Raw genomic sequence first — 23,561 nt, forward strand, 5'->3', positions numbered from 1 at the left:
TTTTCGCTTGCATTTGGCAGTCCACCAGCTGTAGTATTAGTACGCCAATACAGTAATCGGTTCTAGGGCTTAAATTCCTTACTATTTTAGTAAATATCAAGAAAATTGGACTATTAAATAATTTTAAAAGTTTGATATTAAATTTTTTAATCATTTTAACAATTATTGAACATAATTGAAGTATAGGAAGCTAGTTTTTTGCACGGCAAACAGCCTGTCAACACACCATACAGGCGTCAGTCTCTGTGTCTTTTCAGTGGAGGTAACATCTTGCTTCAGACTGTGTTTCCAAGCAAATTATTGGTCAATTTGAAATTTATTTTACACATTGACAATATATAATGCAGTGCAGTGTTGATTTCAAGAAAATAATCTTGAATTACACCAAGTAAACTAAAATTTTATGGGTGAAATGGCACCATGGGGTGACTTCTCTTCCACCCCAATGCCTTCTCTTCTCCATTCTCCTCCACCCCCATTCTAATTCCCATCATCATCATCATCATCATCAACCAGGAGCCTTCTACATGCACACCTCAAAGTCAGTGTACTTTACTGCATTTATTTTTAGTTTGTATGTAATTTTCAGTGAGCTGGAACCACTTACCCAAAAACCCATTGAAACCGAGGGACCACTGTACAGCAAGGTTCAACAAAACATTGGACCCTTCACTTACATTTCGCCAGTAAGAAAGATCTAAATTAATGTAAAACTTCTATAAACGGAAATTTTAGGCAAGCTTCTGACCGTTAGTAGGTCATGACGTGTATATTTAGTTTACAATGTATTCACAGCCCATAACCCTTGTTTTCTAATTGGCTATATTTAGCACAAACAGCATGTGCACATTGTGTATACCAGGAAAATGTAAGGTATATGCCAAAATTGGTTATATTAATTGATAAATTGCTAAAGGAATGATGCTTACTGATAGAGATGCCAATATTGAAAGTAAAATATATACAGGTACCTAATAATATTTCAGATACTTTAGTTTATTTTTTTTATGTTATTGTATGAGTTAAAGATTGTACAGTTTGACCTAGAGTGACTGGGACAAGAAGAGTTTACTTCTTTATGTCGCCCTAAGTTACATATATAGGTGACAATTTGTATTTAAATGTTATTGTGCATTGATGTGTTTTGATGTGTTGGAGCAAATATAGTTATACAGTATGTTCTAAAAAAAAATCATTATAACAGCTTCAGCTATATAGCATTCAATTGTATTGCATATAGCAGAAGTTTACATTGTTTATGAACATTAAAAGATTGTTTACAAGTCCCCAGCTATATATGATATGTGTCAGTGAAGATAATAATGTTTTATATTATCAAATTATTATGCATCGTCGAGTGATATATGCAGACGCTGGAAAACATTTCACTGCTGAGTTACGAGTTCAGGTTGAGGTAAAAGGTCATCCAATATACACAAAACTGATTCATTTCAGTGGCCAGTAAGCTCCTGTAATGCAGATCTACATTCTGTTTTACATTAGTTTATTGTACTACTGTACTGTATTTGTGTATATTTCTATGATTAATAAATGTTTAATGTATTGTCTCAATTTTTTTACATTATTTGATACATTTATTGATAAACATTAGCACAATGTGTGCTTACAGTACTGTGAGGAGTGGCAACTGGCAGCGAGCTCTTGCCAATCAAAAGATGGCGGCCGTGTGGCTGACAGGCTTCACTCACTTGAACGGTCTACATCGCCCATGCTGCCTCCACCCTATTATACATGTACCTCCATGGATCAATCAAAAACTGACTATGAGTAATATACTTACAGATGAACACAGGATTTTGGTAGTAATGGTGCAGGCTTGATGGCCATCATGAGCAGCAAACACTGAGTTATTATGTGTAGATTAGCGGCCTCATAGCTCACACCTTCCTCTACAGCCTCCTGGCCACTCTCCTCTGCATCTATAAACAATTCCCAAACTTTAGAACTTATTACACTACTTCAAGTTGCATACCTGTAAGTGCTGAATTACAGTGATAACATTATAACCACTTGCTCTTCTGTACTGCCTCTACTGTGACTCATAATTAGTGTCCCTCTCTCAATGAAAATGCAAAAGAAACAAGTTTCACATACAGAAAAATTTTACCAAAATGAAAAGAACTTACCAGAGCATACATCGAGTCTGTGTGTGCCCCACCACTGCTGTGGCACTACTGCCACACACACAAGCAGAATGATATATATTGCCTTTTTATTGCACCATTTTGCTTTTATTATATTGTACCTACATTGCTTGTTCAACACTGTACAGTCACCCACAAGTATTCATATACACCCTATGGTTCTGTGTGAGTTAAATTATCTGGTAACATTTTTCTGTAGAGAACTGTCAGAAATCCGTTCTTATATATTTCGGATTTCAGAATGGTTAGGCTAGGTTAGTTTATTTTCTATTTATTTTTTTTTATGCAGGGATCATCCCACCCGGGCACAGGTCACTGACCCACATTGGGACCTGGGGGCTAAAATACAATAAAATTATAATAATTTTAATAATAATAATAATTCATAAGTCTATGTAGTGCTTCTCACTTTTGATCTTTTTTTTCATTATTGTATTTCTTTATTATTATTATTATTATTATTATTATTATTATTATTACGTGTAATATTATTATTATTTTATTATTAAAGTATTATTGTTAGTATTATTATTATTTTATTATTATTATTTTTATTATTGTTATCATTACTATTTTATTTTTGTGTATTTTTTATTATAAATTTTATTTACTATGAATAATTATTATTATTACAGTCGGCCCTTAACATATGCGGGTTTATAATACACGGATTTGCAAATACGCGGATTGCCCCGCCGGAGGAATATTCTGTACATTGAAGTAATTGAAGTACATTCAAATCGCGCGCCATTCAACTCGCGCGCGGCACTGAACACGGGACACCGCCCGCTCCCGCAACCTCACACACACACACGCATAGCTCTCCCTCACTCAGTCAGTCTCGCTGTAACCACGCTTGTGTTGACATCAACATTGTAGTTGCAAAAATATTACATTTCCGAGAATGTATTATATCAAGCACAGTATGAATAGAATATCACTAATATAAGAGTATTTTAACCGAAAACTACTAAAAAAACGAGTAACATATCTTGAACATCGGAAGGTTAGGTAAAGTCTTTTGTTTTCATGTAGTTTATCCTAATTTACATTGAAATGCATTACGTTTCAGCAAAACTACTATTTATTTCTGAGAATGTGGAAATGTAATATTTTGCTGAAATGACGTACGTATTACAGTGGAAAGATTTAAAGACGATTGTTGTTTATTGCATCGCCGAATTATTTTCAGTTAAAAACTGTTGTATTACAATAATATTCTATCCTAATTCATTGTGATGCAACAATTTTTTAACTGAAAACCATTCAAAAGCAATTACGTAACACTTTTTTGAACGAAAGAAAGTCAAAGTTTTAGCTACGCATTTTATCCACTTTTCCACCTAAACGACGTCATTTCAGCAAAAATATTACATTTCCGTGAATGTAGTATATCAAGCACAGTATGAATATAATATCATTGTAATATAACAGTATTTTAACGAAAACTATTAAAAACGAGTAACATCTTTGAACAATTGGAAGGTAAGGTAAATTTAGTTTTCGATGTATTTTATCCTACTTTACATTGAAATACATCACGCTTCAACAAAACTTCTATTTATTTCTGAGAATATATTCATTCAGGCACAGTTTAGTAAAATATACATGTGCTGTAACATTTTTTAATTGAAACGATTCAAAACACGCACTTAGCCCTGTTCAGGAAGACTGGGAGGAGCTGTTTGGTGCTTAAGACGATGACAAGGAAATGATTTTGATGGATGTTAATGAAAATATTCAGAAAGACTGCACTGTCAAGGAAAGTGGCTGCTGAAGGCTTCCAGGACATGGCAGAGACGAGATTAGGAGCTAATTGAAGAGCTCGACACTGAACTGACTGAGGAGGATCTACAGGAGTTAGTAGACTCAGGCAAGGAGAGGAAGGAAGGAAGGAGGATGAGGAAGAGCACCAAGAAATAACGTTGGAGAAGTTGGAGATGACCAGGAATATTGAGGCACTGAAAAACCTGGCCTATAGTATGGACCCCCATGGTGAGTGCCCTGAAATTCATGCGAGACGGATGACGTTTTCGCCCTTACAAACATCATGGAAGAAATGAAAGAAAGAGACAACTCCCATCACCATGTTCTTTGATCACCGGGAGATTTAACACCATCAATCACTGCAGTGAGGAAGCAGCTGAATCCTACGTCGCCCCACTTCACCACCTGTTATGAACACTGAGCACTTACAATCCTGGTGATAGGTACGTACAGTAAAGAAATTTTATCTTTTTTTAATAGCCATGTTTATTGTTTTGAAATGCACAGCACAGCACAGTACTGTACATAGGAAGTGGAGGTGCAGTTATTCATTTGTTGGTTCATGGCCTAGTAGTGACGGTGAGGAGGTGGAGGAGGCAGAGGGGTGGAGGAGGCAGAGGAGGGGAGAGGTAGAGGAGGAGGGAGAGAGTTGGGAGGAGTGGTGACCTTGAGCAGGGCCATGGAGATGCATAATTACGGTATTATTTGTTTTGTAGCTTTTTTTGCATTTAATATAAATATGTACATACGTTTCAACAAAACTACCATGTATTTTTATTTTGAAATGTTCTCAGAGGTTTGAAAGTGGGATAAACGATTGAATGATTCTTCGTCAAAAGATGTTACCGTAATCGCCTTAACGAATGGCAGTTGGGGATTATGCTTATTACGTGAAAATCTTGAATAAAGGGCAAAGTCATTATTTATCCTACTTTCCACTGTAATATGTAATGCCATTCCAGTAAAAATATATATTTCCATATTTTTTTCTGAGAATACCTATATTCATTCAATCACAGTCAAGGTAAAATATACTTGTGATGTAATATTTTAATGAAAATGCGACGTAGTTTTTTTGATCCAAATTAATTAACAAAGATTGATGTTTCAAATGTAATGAACAAAAATGTATCTGTACAGTATCTGTAAATAAACTTTAATAAATGAATACTTTGTTTTACATCATCCTGTGCTACCATACCATGGATTTGGCTACTTTGGGCTTGCTAGATGACGATAAAGAGATCTGCCCTGGAACAGAACTTACACCTCACAGTTGGTGGTGAGTTGGTACTGCTTCCATTGTTTACTGGTAAATATTTTTCAACCTGAAACTATACCATTAGAGGTCGACCCCAATTTTTGCCAAATGATTTGGTCTTAAAACTTGAACTACACACAGGTATATACTAAATAAGGACATGACCAGGTTTTTTGGGGGCCACAGCAGCACATATATCGGATTTTTAACATGAATGGGTATCTCTGTTACGAATCTGCCAGAGCAGTACCACTGGTTGTTGTTGTTGTTGTTGTTGTTGTTGTTGTTGTTGTTGTTGTTGGTTGTTGTTGGTTGTTGGTTGTTGTTTTGTTGTTTGTTGTTGTTGTTGTTGTTGTATTTTGGCCTCTGTTGGTGTTCATGACGGGTCAGTAACTCCAGGAGGTGGGCTAATCCCTATTTAAAAAAAAAAAAGTTTTGCTCCGAAAATATTTTTGGTTTTCAGAGGTTTCCATAATTACAGATAAGGGTTGTCAACTGTATTACCTTTATTCTACACATATCATATGAATAAAATTGAAAAATGTAAATACAGTGATCCTCAGTTAACTAATGTTAACAATTACTTCAAAAGAATATTAAATTAGGTTCTAATTCTGACGAATTTTTCCTAACATAGCCTTCTCAGTTTACTGCTGACCAGTTGTAGTATTAGTCCTCAATACAGTAACGGTTTAGGGCTTAAATTGTTACCATTTCAGTAAATATCAAGAAGGTTGTACTATTCAATATTTTTTCCAAGTCTTATATTAAAATTTTTAGTCTTAATAATTATTTAACATAATTGAAGTACAAGGAACTAGTTTTAGTTAAACAGCCACTTGACTCACCCAAACGCGCTGTGTCTCTGCTCAGTGGAGGAAGTTTGCTTGAGACTCTCTTGAACATAAACTATTTTTACGGTTTTACAGTACAATTATTGGTCATTCTGAAGTTTATTTTACATAGTGACAATATATAATGCAGTGCAGTGTTGATTTAAAGAAAATAATCTTGAATTACACCAAGTGAACTAAAATTTTATGGGTGAAATGGCTGCATGGGGTGACTTCTCTTCCACCCCAATGCCTTCTCTTCTTCCTTCTCCTCCACCCCCATTCTAATTCCCATCATCATCATCAACCAGGAGCCTTCTACATACACACCTCAAAGTCAGTGTACTTTACTGCATTTATTTTTAGTTTGTATGTAATTTTCGGTGAGCTGGAACCAATTACCCAAAATCCCATTGAAACAATGGTTTCGGTTAACGAAATTTTTGGTTAACGAACGACCTTCTGGAACGAATTGTGTTTGTTAACCGAGGGACCACTGTACAGTACTGTATACATCATATATGAAGCAATAACGATCCCTAACTAACCTTGGTCTTCATACGTTCGAGGACTCCTCATGGCCATCAGCCGCTCTCGCAGCTCCCGAACTTCTTCCTGGTCCTCTGTTGAGTGTGAGCAGCAACCATCAGTATGTACTGTTCTCTAGTTAGTTATTAATTTAAACTGAATTAAAATGCTTACACTGAATCAGCTTTACAATATATTACCTTTAAGCATAAATAATTACTGTATCAACCTAAATTATTGAAAATTTAAAATGGAATAATGAAATCTTGGCTAGAAGCTGTAATGCGGCTCATTATGTTGTGGCCGTCAGAGGTAAAACCTGTAAAGGAGTTAATGACGAGCTGTAATATGTTAGCCGGAATCCCTCAAACCCAGAACTCTCCGATAACCCAGGCAAGAGAACTGCTATCGATGAAGTGATCGTGTCTTATAATAACAAGATGTACAGTAATAGAGAAACACCTACCTGGCTCATGATTTATTGGTACTCTCAGAGACAACATTTGTTCCACAATTTCCACTCTCACACGTTCCTCCTCTTGAGTTGTCTCTGGTACTGTTTTTGAACTCTCATCAACTTCTGAAAGTACACATTTTTAACTAGTATTCCTCCAACCATTAACTGAACATGAAGCAGGTAAATAACAATTGTTTATCAACATAATAACACCAACATCATCATTTATAACAAGTTGGATAAAATTATTATTTAACCATAAAATGTCTGTACTGTACTGTACTGTACTGTACTGTACTGTACTATATTGTTCAGTACTGTACTGTACAGTACTGTACTGTACTGTACAGTACTGTACTGTACTGTACAGTACTGTACTGTACTATATTGTTCAGTACTGTAATGTATTGTACTGTACTGTACTGTATTGTACTGTACTGTACTGTACTGTATTGTACTGTATAGTTCTGTACTGTATTGTACTGTACAGGACAACAAGCAAGAATTAAACCCGTTTCATCTGAAATAAAAAGTGCTCGTTAAAATGAATTCATAAATCATCAGTCAAGTGAATAGAGCAACTCTTCATAACAGATGTACAGTAATACATTAACTGTATAGCCATCAAGTGAAGCGTTTAATGTAATTAAACCTTTACTAACCCTATCTGGGGTGAACCTTGGAGCTACTGATATGTGTGGAACAGAGGCAGATGCTGGTGGAGGTTGGGTTAGTAGTGCACACTACATGTGTAGTGTAACTGCCAGAGATGCTGGAGTAACAATTCTCCAGCAACACTACTCAACACCTCACCACTAGAAATACTTCATTAGACTGGAATACAGCTGTATTTGATTGGTTACCCATGAAACTAGCTATGGTAGCTCCCTCAGACTACTATTCTGATGTTACATTTCTATATATTTACAAAAACACTGCATGAGGATAAAGATATCTGCTCTGACCTTACAATAACACCAGTTAATATGTGTCCCAGTACAGTACAGTACAGTAAAGTACAGTAGTTGAAGAGATATGTGTCCCTGGGTGGCCAGAGGGAGGGAGTTGTTACTGTTTACAACACCACTGTGGTGTGTATTAACCCCTGGGCTTTGGGATATGGTCAGCACAACTTTTGGGTATATTCGCGAGCATTTAAAAAACAAATAAAAAGCCATTTTAGTCTTCCAAACTGGTCATGAATGATATAAACAGGAAATAAACAAATGTCCTCACCACAGGTTGGCCACACCGGGACTGTGAAAAGTCGAGAATGTTCGTGAAGTGGCGTATGTATGTGACGCAGTAGTAACAAAGTAAACAACACTAACTTGTAGGCAGTATGAGGTACAGGACACTTGTTGTACTGTGTTATTACTGTTTACACAATTAACAAATCATTATTACTGCTCCAGTAATTGATCACAATACTAGACTTGTGCTTGGGGGTTGGGGGGTAGAAACAACATGGTGAAGTGAGTCAAGACCAAGGATGAGATGCCTACATCACAAAGCTGAGAAACTACTGAGAAGAGACTGGGAGGCTCTCATGTGTGAGTGAGTGAGAAATAAATACTTACTTGGCAACAAAATCTAGCCAAGCCCAGCCTTTTTATTCAAATAGGCCCGCGAAAGATCAGAACGTTATGTGACGTGACCCGAAGCCTGGAGGTTAAGGCAGACTTCGGCCTGATATCTCCTTTCAAGTGATAAGTGTCACAGAAGACTGAGTGATCCTCACATAATCACCATCACCACCAAAGAGTTCACTGACAACCCCTACAAGATTGGTGTGCACAATACCTGCTCTCTCCTACTTGGCATCATATTATAAATTATTTTTTTTGGCAACTCTCCTTTACCAAGTCAAGAAGTACATGTTACCATCACTATTAATTTAACAGTGAAAGCACTCAAACATTTTCTTTAAATTACATCAAAGTAAGAGTGCTGAAGGTATTTCTAAAGACAATACATTTAAGCATATAATTCCTCATCAAAACAAACAATAAGATCTTACCTGAAGTTTCCTGAGTCTTGAGAGTGACCAGCCGGCGCCTGATGTGATAAACCAGCCTGAATAATTCCTTCATTATAAAGCTGTGGTGGAGCCTGAAAACCATAAAATCTTTCAATAATACAAACCAATGATAAACTACAAGCAACACAAGATATGAAACTTATTCAGATTTTCTAAAAAAATCTTTCAATCCTCCTTCCTGAGCTCACCCCAGGCTGAGGCCTAGGTAAGTACAGTCGGCCACAAGAATAAGTATACACCTACGGTTCGTGTTTGAGACAAAATATCTGGTAACACTGTCCTGAACAGAACAGACAAAATGACCTGTAATTTATGTTTTATTCCTACATATATGTTATAAATACATTTGTTGTGAATGTTTTACTAGTGTCTTGTGGTTATATTACAAGTGATATATTGTATCTAATGGTAGTAAACTTGTTGCCGAATGGGATTGCAATTATCGTACAGCTCCCTCTTCCTCCCCCACTTTTTCTCTTACCCTACCATTTTTTACTGGTGTTTGGCTTAGTAAAGGAACGAAGAGGAGTAAATAGAATAATAAAGAAGGAGAAACAGAAAATAGTTAGAGATAACAGGTGGGGGGAGCTGAGTTTCAGCATGCGTCTGGATGCGCAGTTTCAATGTTACCAGACCATTTTTGGACCTTACAGCTACAGTGTGTACACTTATTCCTGTGGCCGACTGTACCCATCTCTCATAACCCATAAAAATCCTTAACCCTGAAGCATTAACAGCACCTGGATATACTCTACAGCAGTTGTTAGCCCTGGTGGACACAGCTATGATGGCCAGTAGAGTATAGTAGAGTACTGTATACTGTACACTAATAATCCTTCATAATGTTTTACCTGTAGATTCTACTAAAATACTTGTATGCAATTAAATGCCACAGTTAACTGTTTGAGTGGAATACAGGGAGTGTATCAATGTGTTTCCAACCTTCAGATATCTCAAGAATTTGGTCATTTTAATCAAACAGAAAATAAAATTGTGTTTAAATCAACTTGGTGTTAGTGCCTCCTTGTATTACTCCACTTCTACTGTCTAAAACTGCACCCTTGTGTTACCTGGGGCAACCAAAAAGTGATCTACTGAAAGCTTTGTTACCTGCACCATTATCTCATTCAAAAGATGAGGAAGAGAGTAACATTAACAAGAAACAAAAGAGTAAGTATATTATGGCAGCTGGATGTAGATGAGACTGCAAACAAACTTATGTATGAATATTCTCTTCACCACTTTTCAGCTTAATGGTCAGTCGGGTGATCAGTAGTTCTCTGTTTCACACTGTTGACAAGTGCTGGGCATGTATGGGCTGTGGCTGTGTTAATCTTAAAGGAGGTCACACTTGGTGTTGTCACAACATTCTCTGGCAAGTTATAACGCGAGTTCATAACTTGTACTCCAAAGACGTTAGCTCTATCAGTTTTCTGTACTGATAGCTTCTTCAACTTGAGGATGTAACCTCCACTAATCCCAGATACTGTATGTATATCTGACTGAACAATGGCCTTTGAGGTGCTTATAAACTTCGATTAGATCAACTCTATTGTCCTTTATGGATAAACTAAGCAGTTGAAGAATTTCTCATCTCCCTTAATAGTTAAAAATGTCTGAGTGTAGGCATTAGTATAGTAGCTCTCCTTTGGATGTTCTCAATCAATTGACAGTCTTAGCATACACTGGGGACCATTTGAATAACAGTATACAGTACTTCATGTGGGGAGCAACACACTACTTAAGAGCCTTATGAGGGATGGATGGATCATCTAGCTATGTGTGAGATCTGTGATGCTGTCCTGCTAGTTTATGAGCAAGATTCATCTTCTTCCCACAATTGTCCAAGAACTTCAGTTTGTTGTCAACGTAAACACTGAGCTCTATCTCCCATCCAGTTTCAGTTAATAGGGTGTCTTCACGACACTGTGATATGATGATGCGCCTCCTTACTCTTGGCACAACTAAGGTGCATTCTTTTGGGGCCAGATATTCAAAAGGATCTTTAATACTGTTTCTCCCAGATGACTTTGTAAGTCAACCGTCGAGGCTGTCAGTCCTCTCTGTAGCGATACTCAAAATAAAATATCCGCCATCTTGTGATGTCATACCGTATATACCCGTGTATAGCACGAGTTCTTAAGACCAAATTTTTGGGCAAAAAGTTGGGGGTCGACCTCTATACGGGTAATAGTTTCGTTAGGTTGAAAAAAATTTACCAGTAACTACCAGTAAACAATGGAAACGATGCACCAACGCACCACCCGCTGTGAGTGTCGGTACAGTTGCCAGGGCAGATCTCTTGCGTCATCATAGCAAGCCCAAAGTAGCCAAATGCATGGTATGGTATGCACAGGAGTATGTAAAACATAAAGTATTCATTTTTAAAAGTGTATTTATAGATACATAAATTTTTGTTAATTAAATTTGAAACATCAATATGATGTGAGTCAGGTCATCTACACACAGTTGCCAGTTTCAAAATTTTCCTTTTAAAATTTTAAGTTACCGAGTATTTCTTTTCCCAAATCGTTTTACAATACTGTAGGTAAAACAGTATACTATTGTGCAAACCCCACAGAAAAAAAATTAACAAATGGAGACACCAAAAATGTAAAAAAAAAAAATGCTGTCTGACTTGCAACACTGTTGGTAGGGTCAGGTGGTTCTAACGGTACCTGCCAGGACCCGGTAATCAAATTTATAACAATATCTAACCTCAATTACTGTAGTTTATCTGATGTAGGCAATATGAAGTAAAAAATACCAGTTAAAGTGAGAAATTGGAAGAGAATAAACAAGAAAGATGTTGGGCTATTTTTGGTAGGGCTGAGGGAGAGAGTACCAGCTGTTTGGTCTTTTTTGGCGGGAGAGTCACGCAAATATCCGTACTAGTATTTGTTTGGTGTCTTCTGTATTTTTAAAAATGAATACTTCTAAATTAAAAGTACCGTAACATTGTATTATATAAAAACTTGTCATATTTCTGGAAAATAAGAAGCAAGAAAATAAGAATACACCGGTAAACACAATTTCAACGTACGCTAAAATTAAAAGCTGCTTAAGAAGGGCCGATGCAAACACAAAGCCTCCACGACCAGGGCTCTGCCGTATCAGCTAGACGGTACACGTGTTTTTCGAATCGTTTTCAGTTAAAAAACTTTTACATCACAAGTGAATTAGGATAGAATATTATTGTAATATAACAGTTTTTAACTGAAAACCATTCAAAAGGCGATTACGGTAACATCTTGTGAACGAAAGAAAGCGAGTCATTGTTTTTGTCACGATTTTATCCCACTTTCCACTATAATACGTACGTCATTTCAGCAAAAATATTACATTTCCATATTCTCAGAAATAAATAGTAGTTTTGCTGAAACGTGATGTATTTCAATGTAAATTAGGATAAACTACATGAAAACAAAAGACTTTACCTAACCTTCCGATGTTCAAGATATGTTACTCGTATTTTTAATAGTTTTCGGTTAAAATACTGTTATATTAGTGATATTCTATTCATACTGTGGTTGATATAATACCTTCACGGAAATGTAATATTTTTTGCTGAAATGACATACGTATTACAGTGGAAAGTGGGATAAAATTGTGATGAAAACAATGACTTTCGCTTTGTTTCGTTCAAAAGATGTTACCGTAATCACTTTTCGAATGGTTTAGTTAAAAAACTGTTGTATTGTATTACAATAATATCCTAATTGACTTGAATAAATATTACGATACCATATTTCTGAATATTTTCATTAAAATCCATCAAAATCATTTTCCTTGTCATCGTCTGCAGCACCAAACAGCTTCTCCCAGTCCTCTCCTTGAACAGGGCTAGAGGGTACACGTGTTTTTCGAATCGTTTTCAGTTAAAAAACTATTACATCACACGTATATTTTACCTAAACTGTGCCTGAATGAATATATTCTCGGAAATAAATAGTAGTTTTGCTGAAACGTGATGTATTTCAATGTAAAATAGGATAAAATACATGACGAAAACAAAAGACTTCACCTAAGCTTCCGATGTTCTTGAGATGTTATTCGTTTTTTTAATAGTTTTCGGTTAAAATTCTGTTATATTACAATGATATTCTATTCATACTGTGCTTGATATACTACATTCACGGAAATGTAATATTTTTTCCTGAAATGACGTACGTATTACAGTGGAAAGTGGGATAAAATCGTGACGAAAACAATGACTCACTTTCTTTCGTTCAAAAGATGTTACCGTAATCACTTTTCGAATGGTTTAGTTAAAAAACTGTTGTATTACAATAATATTCCCTCCTAATTGACTTGAATAAATACTTGAATGGAAATATACAATATTTTTGTTGAAACTACCTGCGTTTCAGTGTAAAGTGTCGTAATAATAAATGGTAAACAAGTTTATAGGACGTAGAGTTTTTCTGAAGGTTTTGTTGTTCCATTACCCTCAAAATCTTGGGTCGACCTATAAACGAGGAATATCATAAATTAACGATTTCTTGGTCATAAAATCGGGGTCGACCTATATACGAAGGGGGGTTATAGACGAGTATATACGGTATTTTGTATCTGGAGGCAATAACTTCAGAGCTCTTGTAACAGAATAAACCCCGGACATAGTGTAGAACATTTTAAACTGGGATACACAGTACTGTATACTGTACTATGGTGTACTGTACAGGTAGTTCTGCTATAACGCGATAGTTGTGTTCTTGTAAAACATCGTGTTATAGAAATTCGCGTAATAGAAATAACAGGGCTTATGGAGAAAATAGAGTTAGGTGCAGATTACTCCAAATCGAAAAAAAAATTCATAGTTAGCCTAACACAAAGGATAGCACAGTCTAAATAAATGTTACATTCATATCTAATAATGAAATCATACAGCAAATGTTACACTTTACCTTGAAAAAATATGAATATAACTTGATGGGGGAGAAGGTTGATGTTGAGGAGTCATGAAACATCAAGCTTTTCTTCAAGTGTTATAGCCTTTCTTTTACGATCACCACCGGAAATGCGATCACCAGAACACTTCCCAGAGACATTCTTCTTTTCCATAGTCACAAAATTGGAGAAACAGTAATCAGAATTCACTGAGGACGCTTAAAAACTTCACACGTGTTTCAAACTGAACGTGTGGAGTAAACAGAGCGCGCGGGTCTAAAACGCTATGTATTTTGTTTTTCTCTCTTATTTAAAATTTTACAATTTACATATACTGTACAGGTATACTGTATACATAAATATTACATAAATTATTTCTGCAATTGTTCACAAACAAAACACATAAATCAATTGAACAAGTGATGTCGAACGTGAACTGTAAACACTGCATAACCCCGCGCCAAGCCACAACACCCGTTCGAGTGGAATCACTGGAATCAAATTAGAGCAAACGCGTTCACGTTTTACAAATATTGTTCCTCTATTCATCAATAGCGTTAGAGCCAATTCGCGTTGTCAAAACACGCGTTATAGCAGAACTCCCTGTACTGTACTGTACTGTACTGTATATACCAAACATGTTATGATTCCTCCACAAATGGAGTCGATTATGATTACTTTACAATTTCATGATTATGATTACGACTATAGTAATATCTTCGTTAGATGGAATCCCTCTTGACTGGAACTCTCCAATAGCTGGAATTTAAATTTTATGAGGGGTCCATTTTCTGGAAAATTTTCCTGGAACCCATGAATTCCGGTAAATCCCAAGGGTGGGGGATGTGTTTTCCAGCTTTGAGAGATGAAATAATTTATCTTTCTGGAAAATTCCAGTACCCAGAAAAAATCCGAGGATGGAGGATATTTTTCCAGGTTTGAGATATGACGTACTGCGCAATTTCCGGAACTTCCGAGAAAATTTTCCCGGTACCTGAAAAATTACGGAAACGAGGGATTTTTTCTAGTTTTGAGAGTCGTCTCATTCTCATTCCCGTAAGTGTTCTGCACTAATTGTTCCAGCTAATAGAGATATATCACTGTATTGTCCCTCCCTCTCTCTGTGTCCCTCCCTCTCTCTGTGTCCCTCCCTCTCTCTGTGTCCCTCCCTCTCTCTCTGTGTCCCTCCCTCTCTCTGTGTCCCTCCCTCTCTCTGTCCCTCTCTCTCTGTGTCCCTCCCTCTGGTTCCTCCCTCTCTCTCTGTGTCCCTCTCTCTCTGGTCCCTCCCTCTCTCTGTGTCTCTCTCTCTGGTCCCTCCCGCTCTCTGTGTCCTCCCTCTCTGTCCCTCTCTCTCTCTGTGTCCCTCTCTCTCTATGTCCCTCCCTCTCTGTGGGTGTCCCTCTCTGTCTCTCTCTCTGTGTCCTCTCTCTCTCTGTGTCCCTCTCTGTCCCTCCTCTGTGTCCTCTCTCTGTGTCCCTCTCTCTCTCTGTGTCCCTCTCTCTCTCTCTGTGTCCCTCTCTCTCTCTGTGTCCCTCTCCTGTGTCCCTCTCTCTCTGTGTCCTCTTCTCTGTGTCCCTCCCTCTGTCCCTCTCTCTCTCTCTGTGTCTCTCTCTCTCTCTCTCTCTCTCTGTCCCCTCCCTCTCTGTGTCCCTCTCTCTCTCTTGTCCCTCCCTCTCTGTGTCCCTCTCTCTCTCTCTCTCTCTGTCCCTCCCACTCTCTCTGTGTCCCTCCTTCTCTCTCTGTGTCTCTCTCTCTCTCTCTCTCTCTCTCTGTGTCCTCTCTCTCTAGTCTCCTTCTCTCTCTGTGTCCCTCCCTCTCTCTCTCTCTCTGTGTCCCTCCCACTCTCTCCTGTGTCCCTCCTCTCTCTCTCTCTGTCCCTCTCTCTGTGTCCCCTCTCTCCCTCTCTCCTCTCTCTCTGTGTGTCCCTCTCCTCTCTCTCTCTGTGTCCCTGTGTCCCTCCCTCTCTCTGTGTCCTCTCTCTGTGTCCCTCCCTCTCTGTGTCCCTCCCTCTCTCTGTGTCCCTCTCTCTCTCTCTGTCCCTCTCTCTCTCTCTCTCTCTCTGTGTCTCTCTCTCTCTCTCTCTCTCTCTCTCTCTCTCTGTGTCCCCTCCCTCTCTCTCTGTGTCTCTCTCTCTCTCTCTGTGTCCCCCCTCTCTCTCCCCCTCTCTCTCTGTGTCCTCCCTCTCTCTCTGTGTCTCTCTCTCTCTCTCTGTGTCCCCCCTCTCTCTCTGTGTCCCCCTCTCTCTCTGTGTCCCTCCCTCTCTCTGTGTCCCTCCCTCTCTCTGTGTCTCTCTCTCTCTCTTGTGTCCCCTCTCTCTCTCTGTGGTGTCCCTCCCTCTCTCTCTGTGTCCCTCCCTCTCTCTGTGTCCCTCCCTCTCTCTCTCTGTGTCCCTCCTCTCTCTACCTCCCTCTCTATCTGTGTCCCTCCCACTCTCTCTGTGTCCCTCCCACTCTCTCTGTGTCTCTCTCTCTCTCTGTGTCCCCCCCTCTCTCTGTGTCCCTCTCTCTCTCTCTGTGTCCTCCCACTCTCTCTGTGTCCCTCCTTCTCTCTCTGTGTCTCTCTCTCTCTCTCTCTGTTCTCTCTGTGTCCCTCCCTCTCTCTGTGTCCCCTCCTCTCTCTCTCTCTCTGTGTCTCTCTCTCTCTCTCTCTCTGTGTCCCTCCCACTCTCTCTGTGTCCCCCCTCTCTCTCTGTGTCCCTCCCTCTCTCTGTGTCCCTCCTCTCTCTCTGTGTCTCTCTCTCTCTCTCTCTCTTGTCCTCTCTCTCTCTCTCTCTCTCTCTCTCTCTCTCTCTCTCTCTCTCTCTCTCTCTCTCTCTCTCTCTCTCTTGTCCCTCCCTCCTCTCTCTTGTCTCTGTCTCTCTCTCTCTCTCTCTTGTGTCCCTCCCACTCTCTCTGTGTCCCTCTCTCTCTCTGTCTCTCTCTCTCTCTCTCTAGGTCTCTCTCTCTCTCTCTCTCTGGTCCCTCCCACTCTCCCGTGTCTCTCTCTCTCTCTCTGTGTGTCTCTCTCTGTGTCCCTCTCTCTCTGTCCCTCTCTCTCTGTGTCTCTCTCTCTGTGTCTCTCTCCTCTCTCTGTGTGTCCCTCCCTCTCTCTGTGTCCCTCCCTCTCTCTGTGTCCCTCCCTCTCTCTCTGTGTCCCTCCCTCTCTCTCTGTGTTCAGAACAACAATTTTATAAATTTTGCCACAGATTTTCTTTAAGATTTATATTTTATTTTATTGTTTTGTATTTTTTATTGTTCTTCATTTTTACATTTATTCTGTTGTTGATTCTTTTGACCAAAGTTTACAATGTAACATACCCGAGTTGTGTCTGAGAGATACTGGTGTGCATGAGGAATGTTGAGAGCAGTAACTGTGTGGTAATGTCTAAGAGGACATCTTCTTTCACCTCACAAGTGTCCCAGTCCTCACCACATGCCATCTCATCCATCCACAGCATCACTTGACTCTCTGAAATATGGCAGAATATGTCAGTCAACACAGCAACATTCTGAAACAATGAAACTGTATTATGTCAGGTGAAATGTTAAGGTTTCCAGCATGAAAATCAATTACACCGAACCTTCACTAAATTTTGCATAATTGGGGCCCTGGGCATGACCCAGGAGAGACATCTTGGGCCACTGGTGTTGTATATGGTTTAAGGGCCCTTGGACCTCAGTAACCTTCCTGCCTTCTCCATGAAAGAAATAACACCTTTATTTTATCTGTATACTGGTACAGTTGTTCATATATAAGTGAGAGATAGGGGTGGCAGCACATGCTTCTGTGCCGGAGCTAAACCCTTAAGTGTTGGCGGACATCATGTGATGTTTGAGAGGAAAACACATAAAGAGCTGTCCGACATCAGAGGATGTTTAGGTGAGCTTATGGCTGTGTTGTTGTGCAGTTGCTATGATGACACTGGTGGCTCACTCCAGACACTACCCATCCATGTCCTCGACTCCCTAGCCCAGGCAACATGGGGTTAATGTTCACTCAGTGCTCTTCCAGACGTGATGGCTACTGTGCTTCTACTTGGGAAAATGGGCATATAAAACTTTAACACGCATTTTACTCTATAATTTAGTTTTGTAATACTAGGTTTTTGAATAAAATTTGAAGACCAAGGATTTAGCCTTCTTCCAATGAAGTGAAATGAAATAATATATATACAGTATTACCCCGCCTAACGCGGTTTCACTTAACGCGTTTTATCATATACGCGGTGCCTCGCCAGAGCTGAACTTTCACTTAACACGGATTTTTTCCACATATACGCGGTGAGTGTCCGGCTCGAGACGCTATTTTTAGATTTGTCCCACCCTGCCTGACTGCCTGTTTTAGCTCATAAAATTCATACAAATTACCCGGCCAGAATATAATTTACATTGCTGGAATTCTTATAATTTGGTGATCATTTTGAATATAAACATCATATTTTTGCATTAGACATACAAATTTTAGATAAAAAATTTTCTCAAATTAACTGTTATCTTTTGTGCAAAATATATGACATTTATATTCAAAATATTCCTGGTCTTACAAGGAATCCAGCAATGTGAATTATATTATCCTAACTTTAGTTTGAGGTATTATTTATTAAAATTTAGTGGTTATCCCACACATCTCCTTGGGACGGTTGGTGGGGGGGAGGGAGGGACCGACCGACCATCTGTTACCCTGTGAAGAATTATTTTTTTTTTTATTAACTGAAGATATGTTTTAGCTCATAAAATTCATACAAATTATCCGGTCTGAATATAATTTACATTGCTGGAATTCTTATAATTTGATGATCATTTTGAATATAAACATCATATTTTTGCATTAAACATACAAATTTTAGATAAAAATTTTTCTCAAATTAACTATGTTATCTTTTGTGCAAAATATATGACATTTATATTCAAAATATTCCTGGTCTTACAAGGAATCCAGCAATGTCAATTATATTATCCTAACTTTAATCTGAGGTATTATTTAATACTAAATGTTAAAAACTCTGGAAGGGAGGATTGGTGGGGGGTGGGGTTGGGACTGACCGCGCGGTTGGAAGAGGGGGGGGAGGCAAGGTGGGGTACTTTGATTGACAGATAGTGTCCTGAAGATTATTATTTTTTTATTAACTGAAGATATTTGTTTTAGCTCATAAAATTCATACAAATTATCCGGTCTGAATATAATTTACATTGCTGGAATTCTTATAATTTGATGATCATTTTGAATATAAACATCATATTTTTGCATTAAACATACAAATTTTAGATAAAAATTTTTCTCAAATTAACTATGTTATCTTTTGTGCAAAATATATGACATTTATATTCAAAATATTCGAATCAGCAGTGTCAGTCTCTGTATCTAACTTTAGTTTGAGGTATTATTTATTAAAATTTAGTGGTTTTCCCCCATTTCTCTGAGAGGAAGGCCGGCAGTGTAGTGAGAGTGGGAGTTGAGTCCATTATTTGGATGGCCATTAACCTGGCGACTGTATTTCTCTTAAATATTAATTGTGTGAGCATACCATCATAAAATTAAGATGTTATTTTACTACAACATAGGTATTGTGTCGGAAAAAGTGGAGTTTGGGGGTCGGGCCAGTCTCTATTGGAATTAATCCCATATGTTATGTTGTTCATTTCTCTTAAGTATTAATTGTGTGCATGTACCATCATAATATTAAGATGTTATTTTTACTACAACATAGGTATGTGCCTTCAAAAAGTGGAGTTTGGGGGTCAGGCCGGTTTCTATTGGAATTAATCCCATATGTTCTGTTGTTCACTTAACGCGGATTTCACTTAACACGGGACCCTCTGGGTTCAATTGACCGCGTTAAGTGGGGTACAACTGTATATATATATATATATATATATATATATATATATATATATATATATATATATATATATATATAAAACTCGATATAAATACACACTTATATAAGGGCAGTCTGGGGGTGTTAAAACGCTCAGGGGAACAGCCACTGGACTTGGTGGGAATATCACTCATCTCGATGCACAACAGCCAGCAGATGTCAACTCTAACTGACAACAGATGTCAGCGCTGTGGTACTTAACCAACAAAAACATTTTTCACACCAACGAGCAGATTATTAAATATTTTATCCACTAACTTGTCATCTCCCCATCTTAAATACTGCATTGTGACAAGATTCAAGTAATAATATATGGTACCAAGTATTAAGAAGCGATGTAGAGGTTTAACATTGTCATCATGTATCAAGACATTTGGTGAAAATGAACAAAAATCTCTACCAATGATGGAAGTGGTATAGTTAATGTGTGTGTCTAAGGCCAGCTTTATCGTACTGGCAGTACGAATCAAGTGTCCAGCTGATCTGTCACTGTCGGTTGATCACCCCATCAATGTGACCGCCAAGTCCCGTGGCTATTCTCCTGAGCGTTTTAACTCTCCCCAGACTCCGCGTATTTATACTGAGTTGTATCAGCTATATAGTAAATTATTTGGTATATATACAGCTGTACAAGCTGTAGTTCATTATCTATTGTGCTATATTTTTGGTATCATTTGTTTCTGTTTGCTTTTTGTTTGGTACAACACCCAGAAATAATGAAAAGAATTAATTCGAAAGTGAAAATCATCTTTGACTTCGACCTTTTATGATAAATATTTAAGTTTTTCTAACATCTCTCTGAAGTGCTAATGCCTTGAAATCATTTGCATTTTGATAGTCCAGTTATTAAACATTATTTTAGATAATAAGAGATCTGCTTACCTATTGTGAATAAATGGACAGCTACACGAACATTTTCTATGAACCAATCAGCTACTTGTAGCTAAAGATGAGGGGCATGGCTTACAAGCCAGGTTATAGTGGAAATACATAGTACAGTAGTACCCCGATTTACGCGGTCAATTGAACCCACAGGGTACCGCGGAAAGTGAAATCCGCGTAAATGGAACAACAGAACATATGGGATTAATTCCAATAGACTGGCCCGACCCCCAAACTCCACTTTTTCTGACACAATACCTATGTTGCAGTAAAAATAACATCTAAATTTTATGATGGTATGCTCACACAATTAATATTTAAGGTTAATACAGTCGCCAGGTTAATGTCCATTCAAATAATAGACTCAAATCATCCCCCCTCTTCCCAGCTCACTGGCCCCTACCTCTCTGAGAAATGATTGGGTGAAACACTAGATTTTAACGTTTAGTAATAAATAATACCTCAGACTAAAGTTAGGATAATATAATTGACATTTCTGGATTCCTTGCAGGTCAGGGAATATTTTGAATGTAAACTTCATATATTTTGCACTAAAGATAAAATACTTGCTTTGTGTAAACCAAATTATTACATTATATCTAAAATTTGTATGTCTAATGCAAAATCCATGATGTTTATATTCAAAATGATCATCATATTGTAAGAATTCCAGCAATGTAAATTATATTCTGGTCCAGTAATTTGTATGAATTTTATGAGCTAAAACAAATATCTTCAGTTAATAAAAAAAAAAATATTCTTCACGACACTATCTGTCAATCAAAGTACCCCACCTTGCCTCCCCCCCTCTTCCAACCGCGCCAGATGGTCGGTCGGTCCCAACCCTCCCCCCACCCCCCACCTTCCCTCCCTACCAGAGAAATGTTGGGTGAAAAAACTAATTTTAACTTTTAGTAACAAATAATACCTCAGACTAAAGTTAGGATAATATAATTGACATTGCTGGATTCCTTGTAAGACCAGGAACATTTTGAATATAAATGTCATATATTTTGCACAAAAGATAACATATTTACTCAGAGTAAACATTAGATCTAAAATTTGTATGTCTAATGCAAAATCTATGATGTTTATATTCAAAATGATCATCAAATTGTAAGAATTCCAGCAATGTAAATTATATTCTGGCCGGGTAATTTGTATGAATTTTATGAGCTAAAACAAATATCTTCAGTTAATAAAAAAAAAAATATTCTTCACACTGTGCCAGATGGTCGGTCGGTCCCTCCCTCCCCTCCACCCCCCACCAACCCTCCCTACCAGATAAATGTGTGGGAAAACCATAATATTTACCTTTTTAGTAATAAATAATACCTCAGACTAAAGTTAGGATAATATAATTGACATTGCTGGATTCCTTGTAAGACCAGGAATATTTTGAATATAAATGTCATATATTTTGCACAAAAGATAACATATTTACTCAGAGTAAACATTAGATCTAAAATTTGTATGTCTAATGCAAAAGCTATGATGTTTATATTCAAAATGATCATCATATTGTAAGAATTCCAGCAATGTAAATTATATTCTGGCCGGGTAATTTGTATGAATTTTATGAGCTAAATAAAAAAAAAAATTATACTTCACGCGTATATGGGTAGATGAACCGCGGAAAGTGAAAGTTCGGTTCTGGCGGTTCTGGTGAGGCACCGCGTATATGAGAAATCGCGTAAAGTGAAACCGCGTAAAGCGGGGTAATACTGTATAGTGTAGCTTTAGGCCTTCCTTGACTCCTGAGTCTGAGGTGGACATATCCAGGAGTCACTCTCATATAAGCTCAGGTGATAAATAAATCAATAATGAAACAAAAAGTCATAGAATCATACTTATCCCTCCAGAAAGCTCCTACAAGAGACTAATCTAGATGGGTAGGCTACTTGTGACACAGGTAATTAATAGGTGTAGTAAGAAGAGATGGAGCTCATATCAGAGACTTTAAAGGCTCAATGACTTCATTGTCATTATCGAGGTGTAGTCACCATCTCAATTTCATGTAATAAATTTTCGTATAACACGAAAGTAAATCAAGATGTTTTAGGATATATCTTCATCACTGCAGTATATACAAATATCAATTATTTTGAATACAAAATTTTTTAATGTTAACATAATTTACCATAAGTTGAGGAGTTGGTAACCCACAGATGAGGTAGGCAGTCTATCTTATGCAGGTCACATATTAATAAAACTTACTTGATTCAAGAACAGTGATGAGAGGGGTTGTGAGTTGTGTGTAGGTTGAAGCAAAGTTATGCAAGGCTTCCACGATTACCTCCTTCCCACACTCCAATATACTCAATATATGACCAATGGATACACTGACTTTTTCTGTTAAAGGAAATGGATTAAGAAATGACACATCAAGATGAAGAATGACTTTTAATTCACCTCATATCAAGGAAACAGGAATTATAACAACATATATAACCTAAAAAGAACCAAATCCTTAACATAACATGAATATTATACAATACTTCAGGTTATACTGTAACAGTTTTCAGTGATACAGTAATTACAGTTCTGTATATCTCACCTGGACATAAATTTTCAACAGCCAAACCACAGGAGAAGAGTTCCATGGAGAGCCAAGGTTTGCTCCTCAACTCATTGGATGTTAGAGGCGGCCCCAGCAACATTCCCTCCAGGCACCGTCCAACCACCAGCCCGCACGCTCGCTCCACGTCCAAGAGCCAGGCCCACTGACGCCCCACCACTCCTCCTCCCACACTCTTGACTGTGTCTGGAGTTGGGGTGTCCACCTCTGTAATAATGCCATGATCATCCACCACACTCCACTACTCCTCCACCTTGTACAGTACTCCAGCCCTCATAACTCCACTTACACAACTCCTCCAC

At 37.9% G+C, this 23,561-nt stretch overlaps 1 protein-coding gene across 1 annotated transcript in view; it reads right to left on the bottom strand.

The window, feature by feature from the left end:
* Positions 1-23,561, bottom strand: part of LOC121869749 (probable E3 ubiquitin-protein ligase HERC1) — a gene marked incomplete in the record, with an annotated part of 301,592 nt that overhangs the window by 112,052 nt on the left and 165,979 nt on the right. Inside the window, 7 exon segments of the mRNA XM_042371322.1 lie at positions 1,802-1,940; positions 6,575-6,649; positions 7,021-7,134; positions 9,032-9,123; positions 17,239-17,389; positions 22,899-23,033; positions 23,239-23,466. Of these exon segments, the coding sequence (XP_042227256.1) occupies positions 1,802-1,940; positions 6,575-6,649; positions 7,021-7,134; positions 9,032-9,123; positions 17,239-17,389; positions 22,899-23,033; positions 23,239-23,466 (934 nt within the window).

Source organism: Homarus americanus, unplaced genomic scaffold, assembly GCF_018991925.1.
Source record: "Homarus americanus isolate GMGI-L3 unplaced genomic scaffold, GMGI_Hamer_2.0 scaffold23578, whole genome shotgun sequence".
NCBI lineage: Eukaryota > Metazoa > Arthropoda > Malacostraca > Decapoda > Nephropidae > Homarus > Homarus americanus.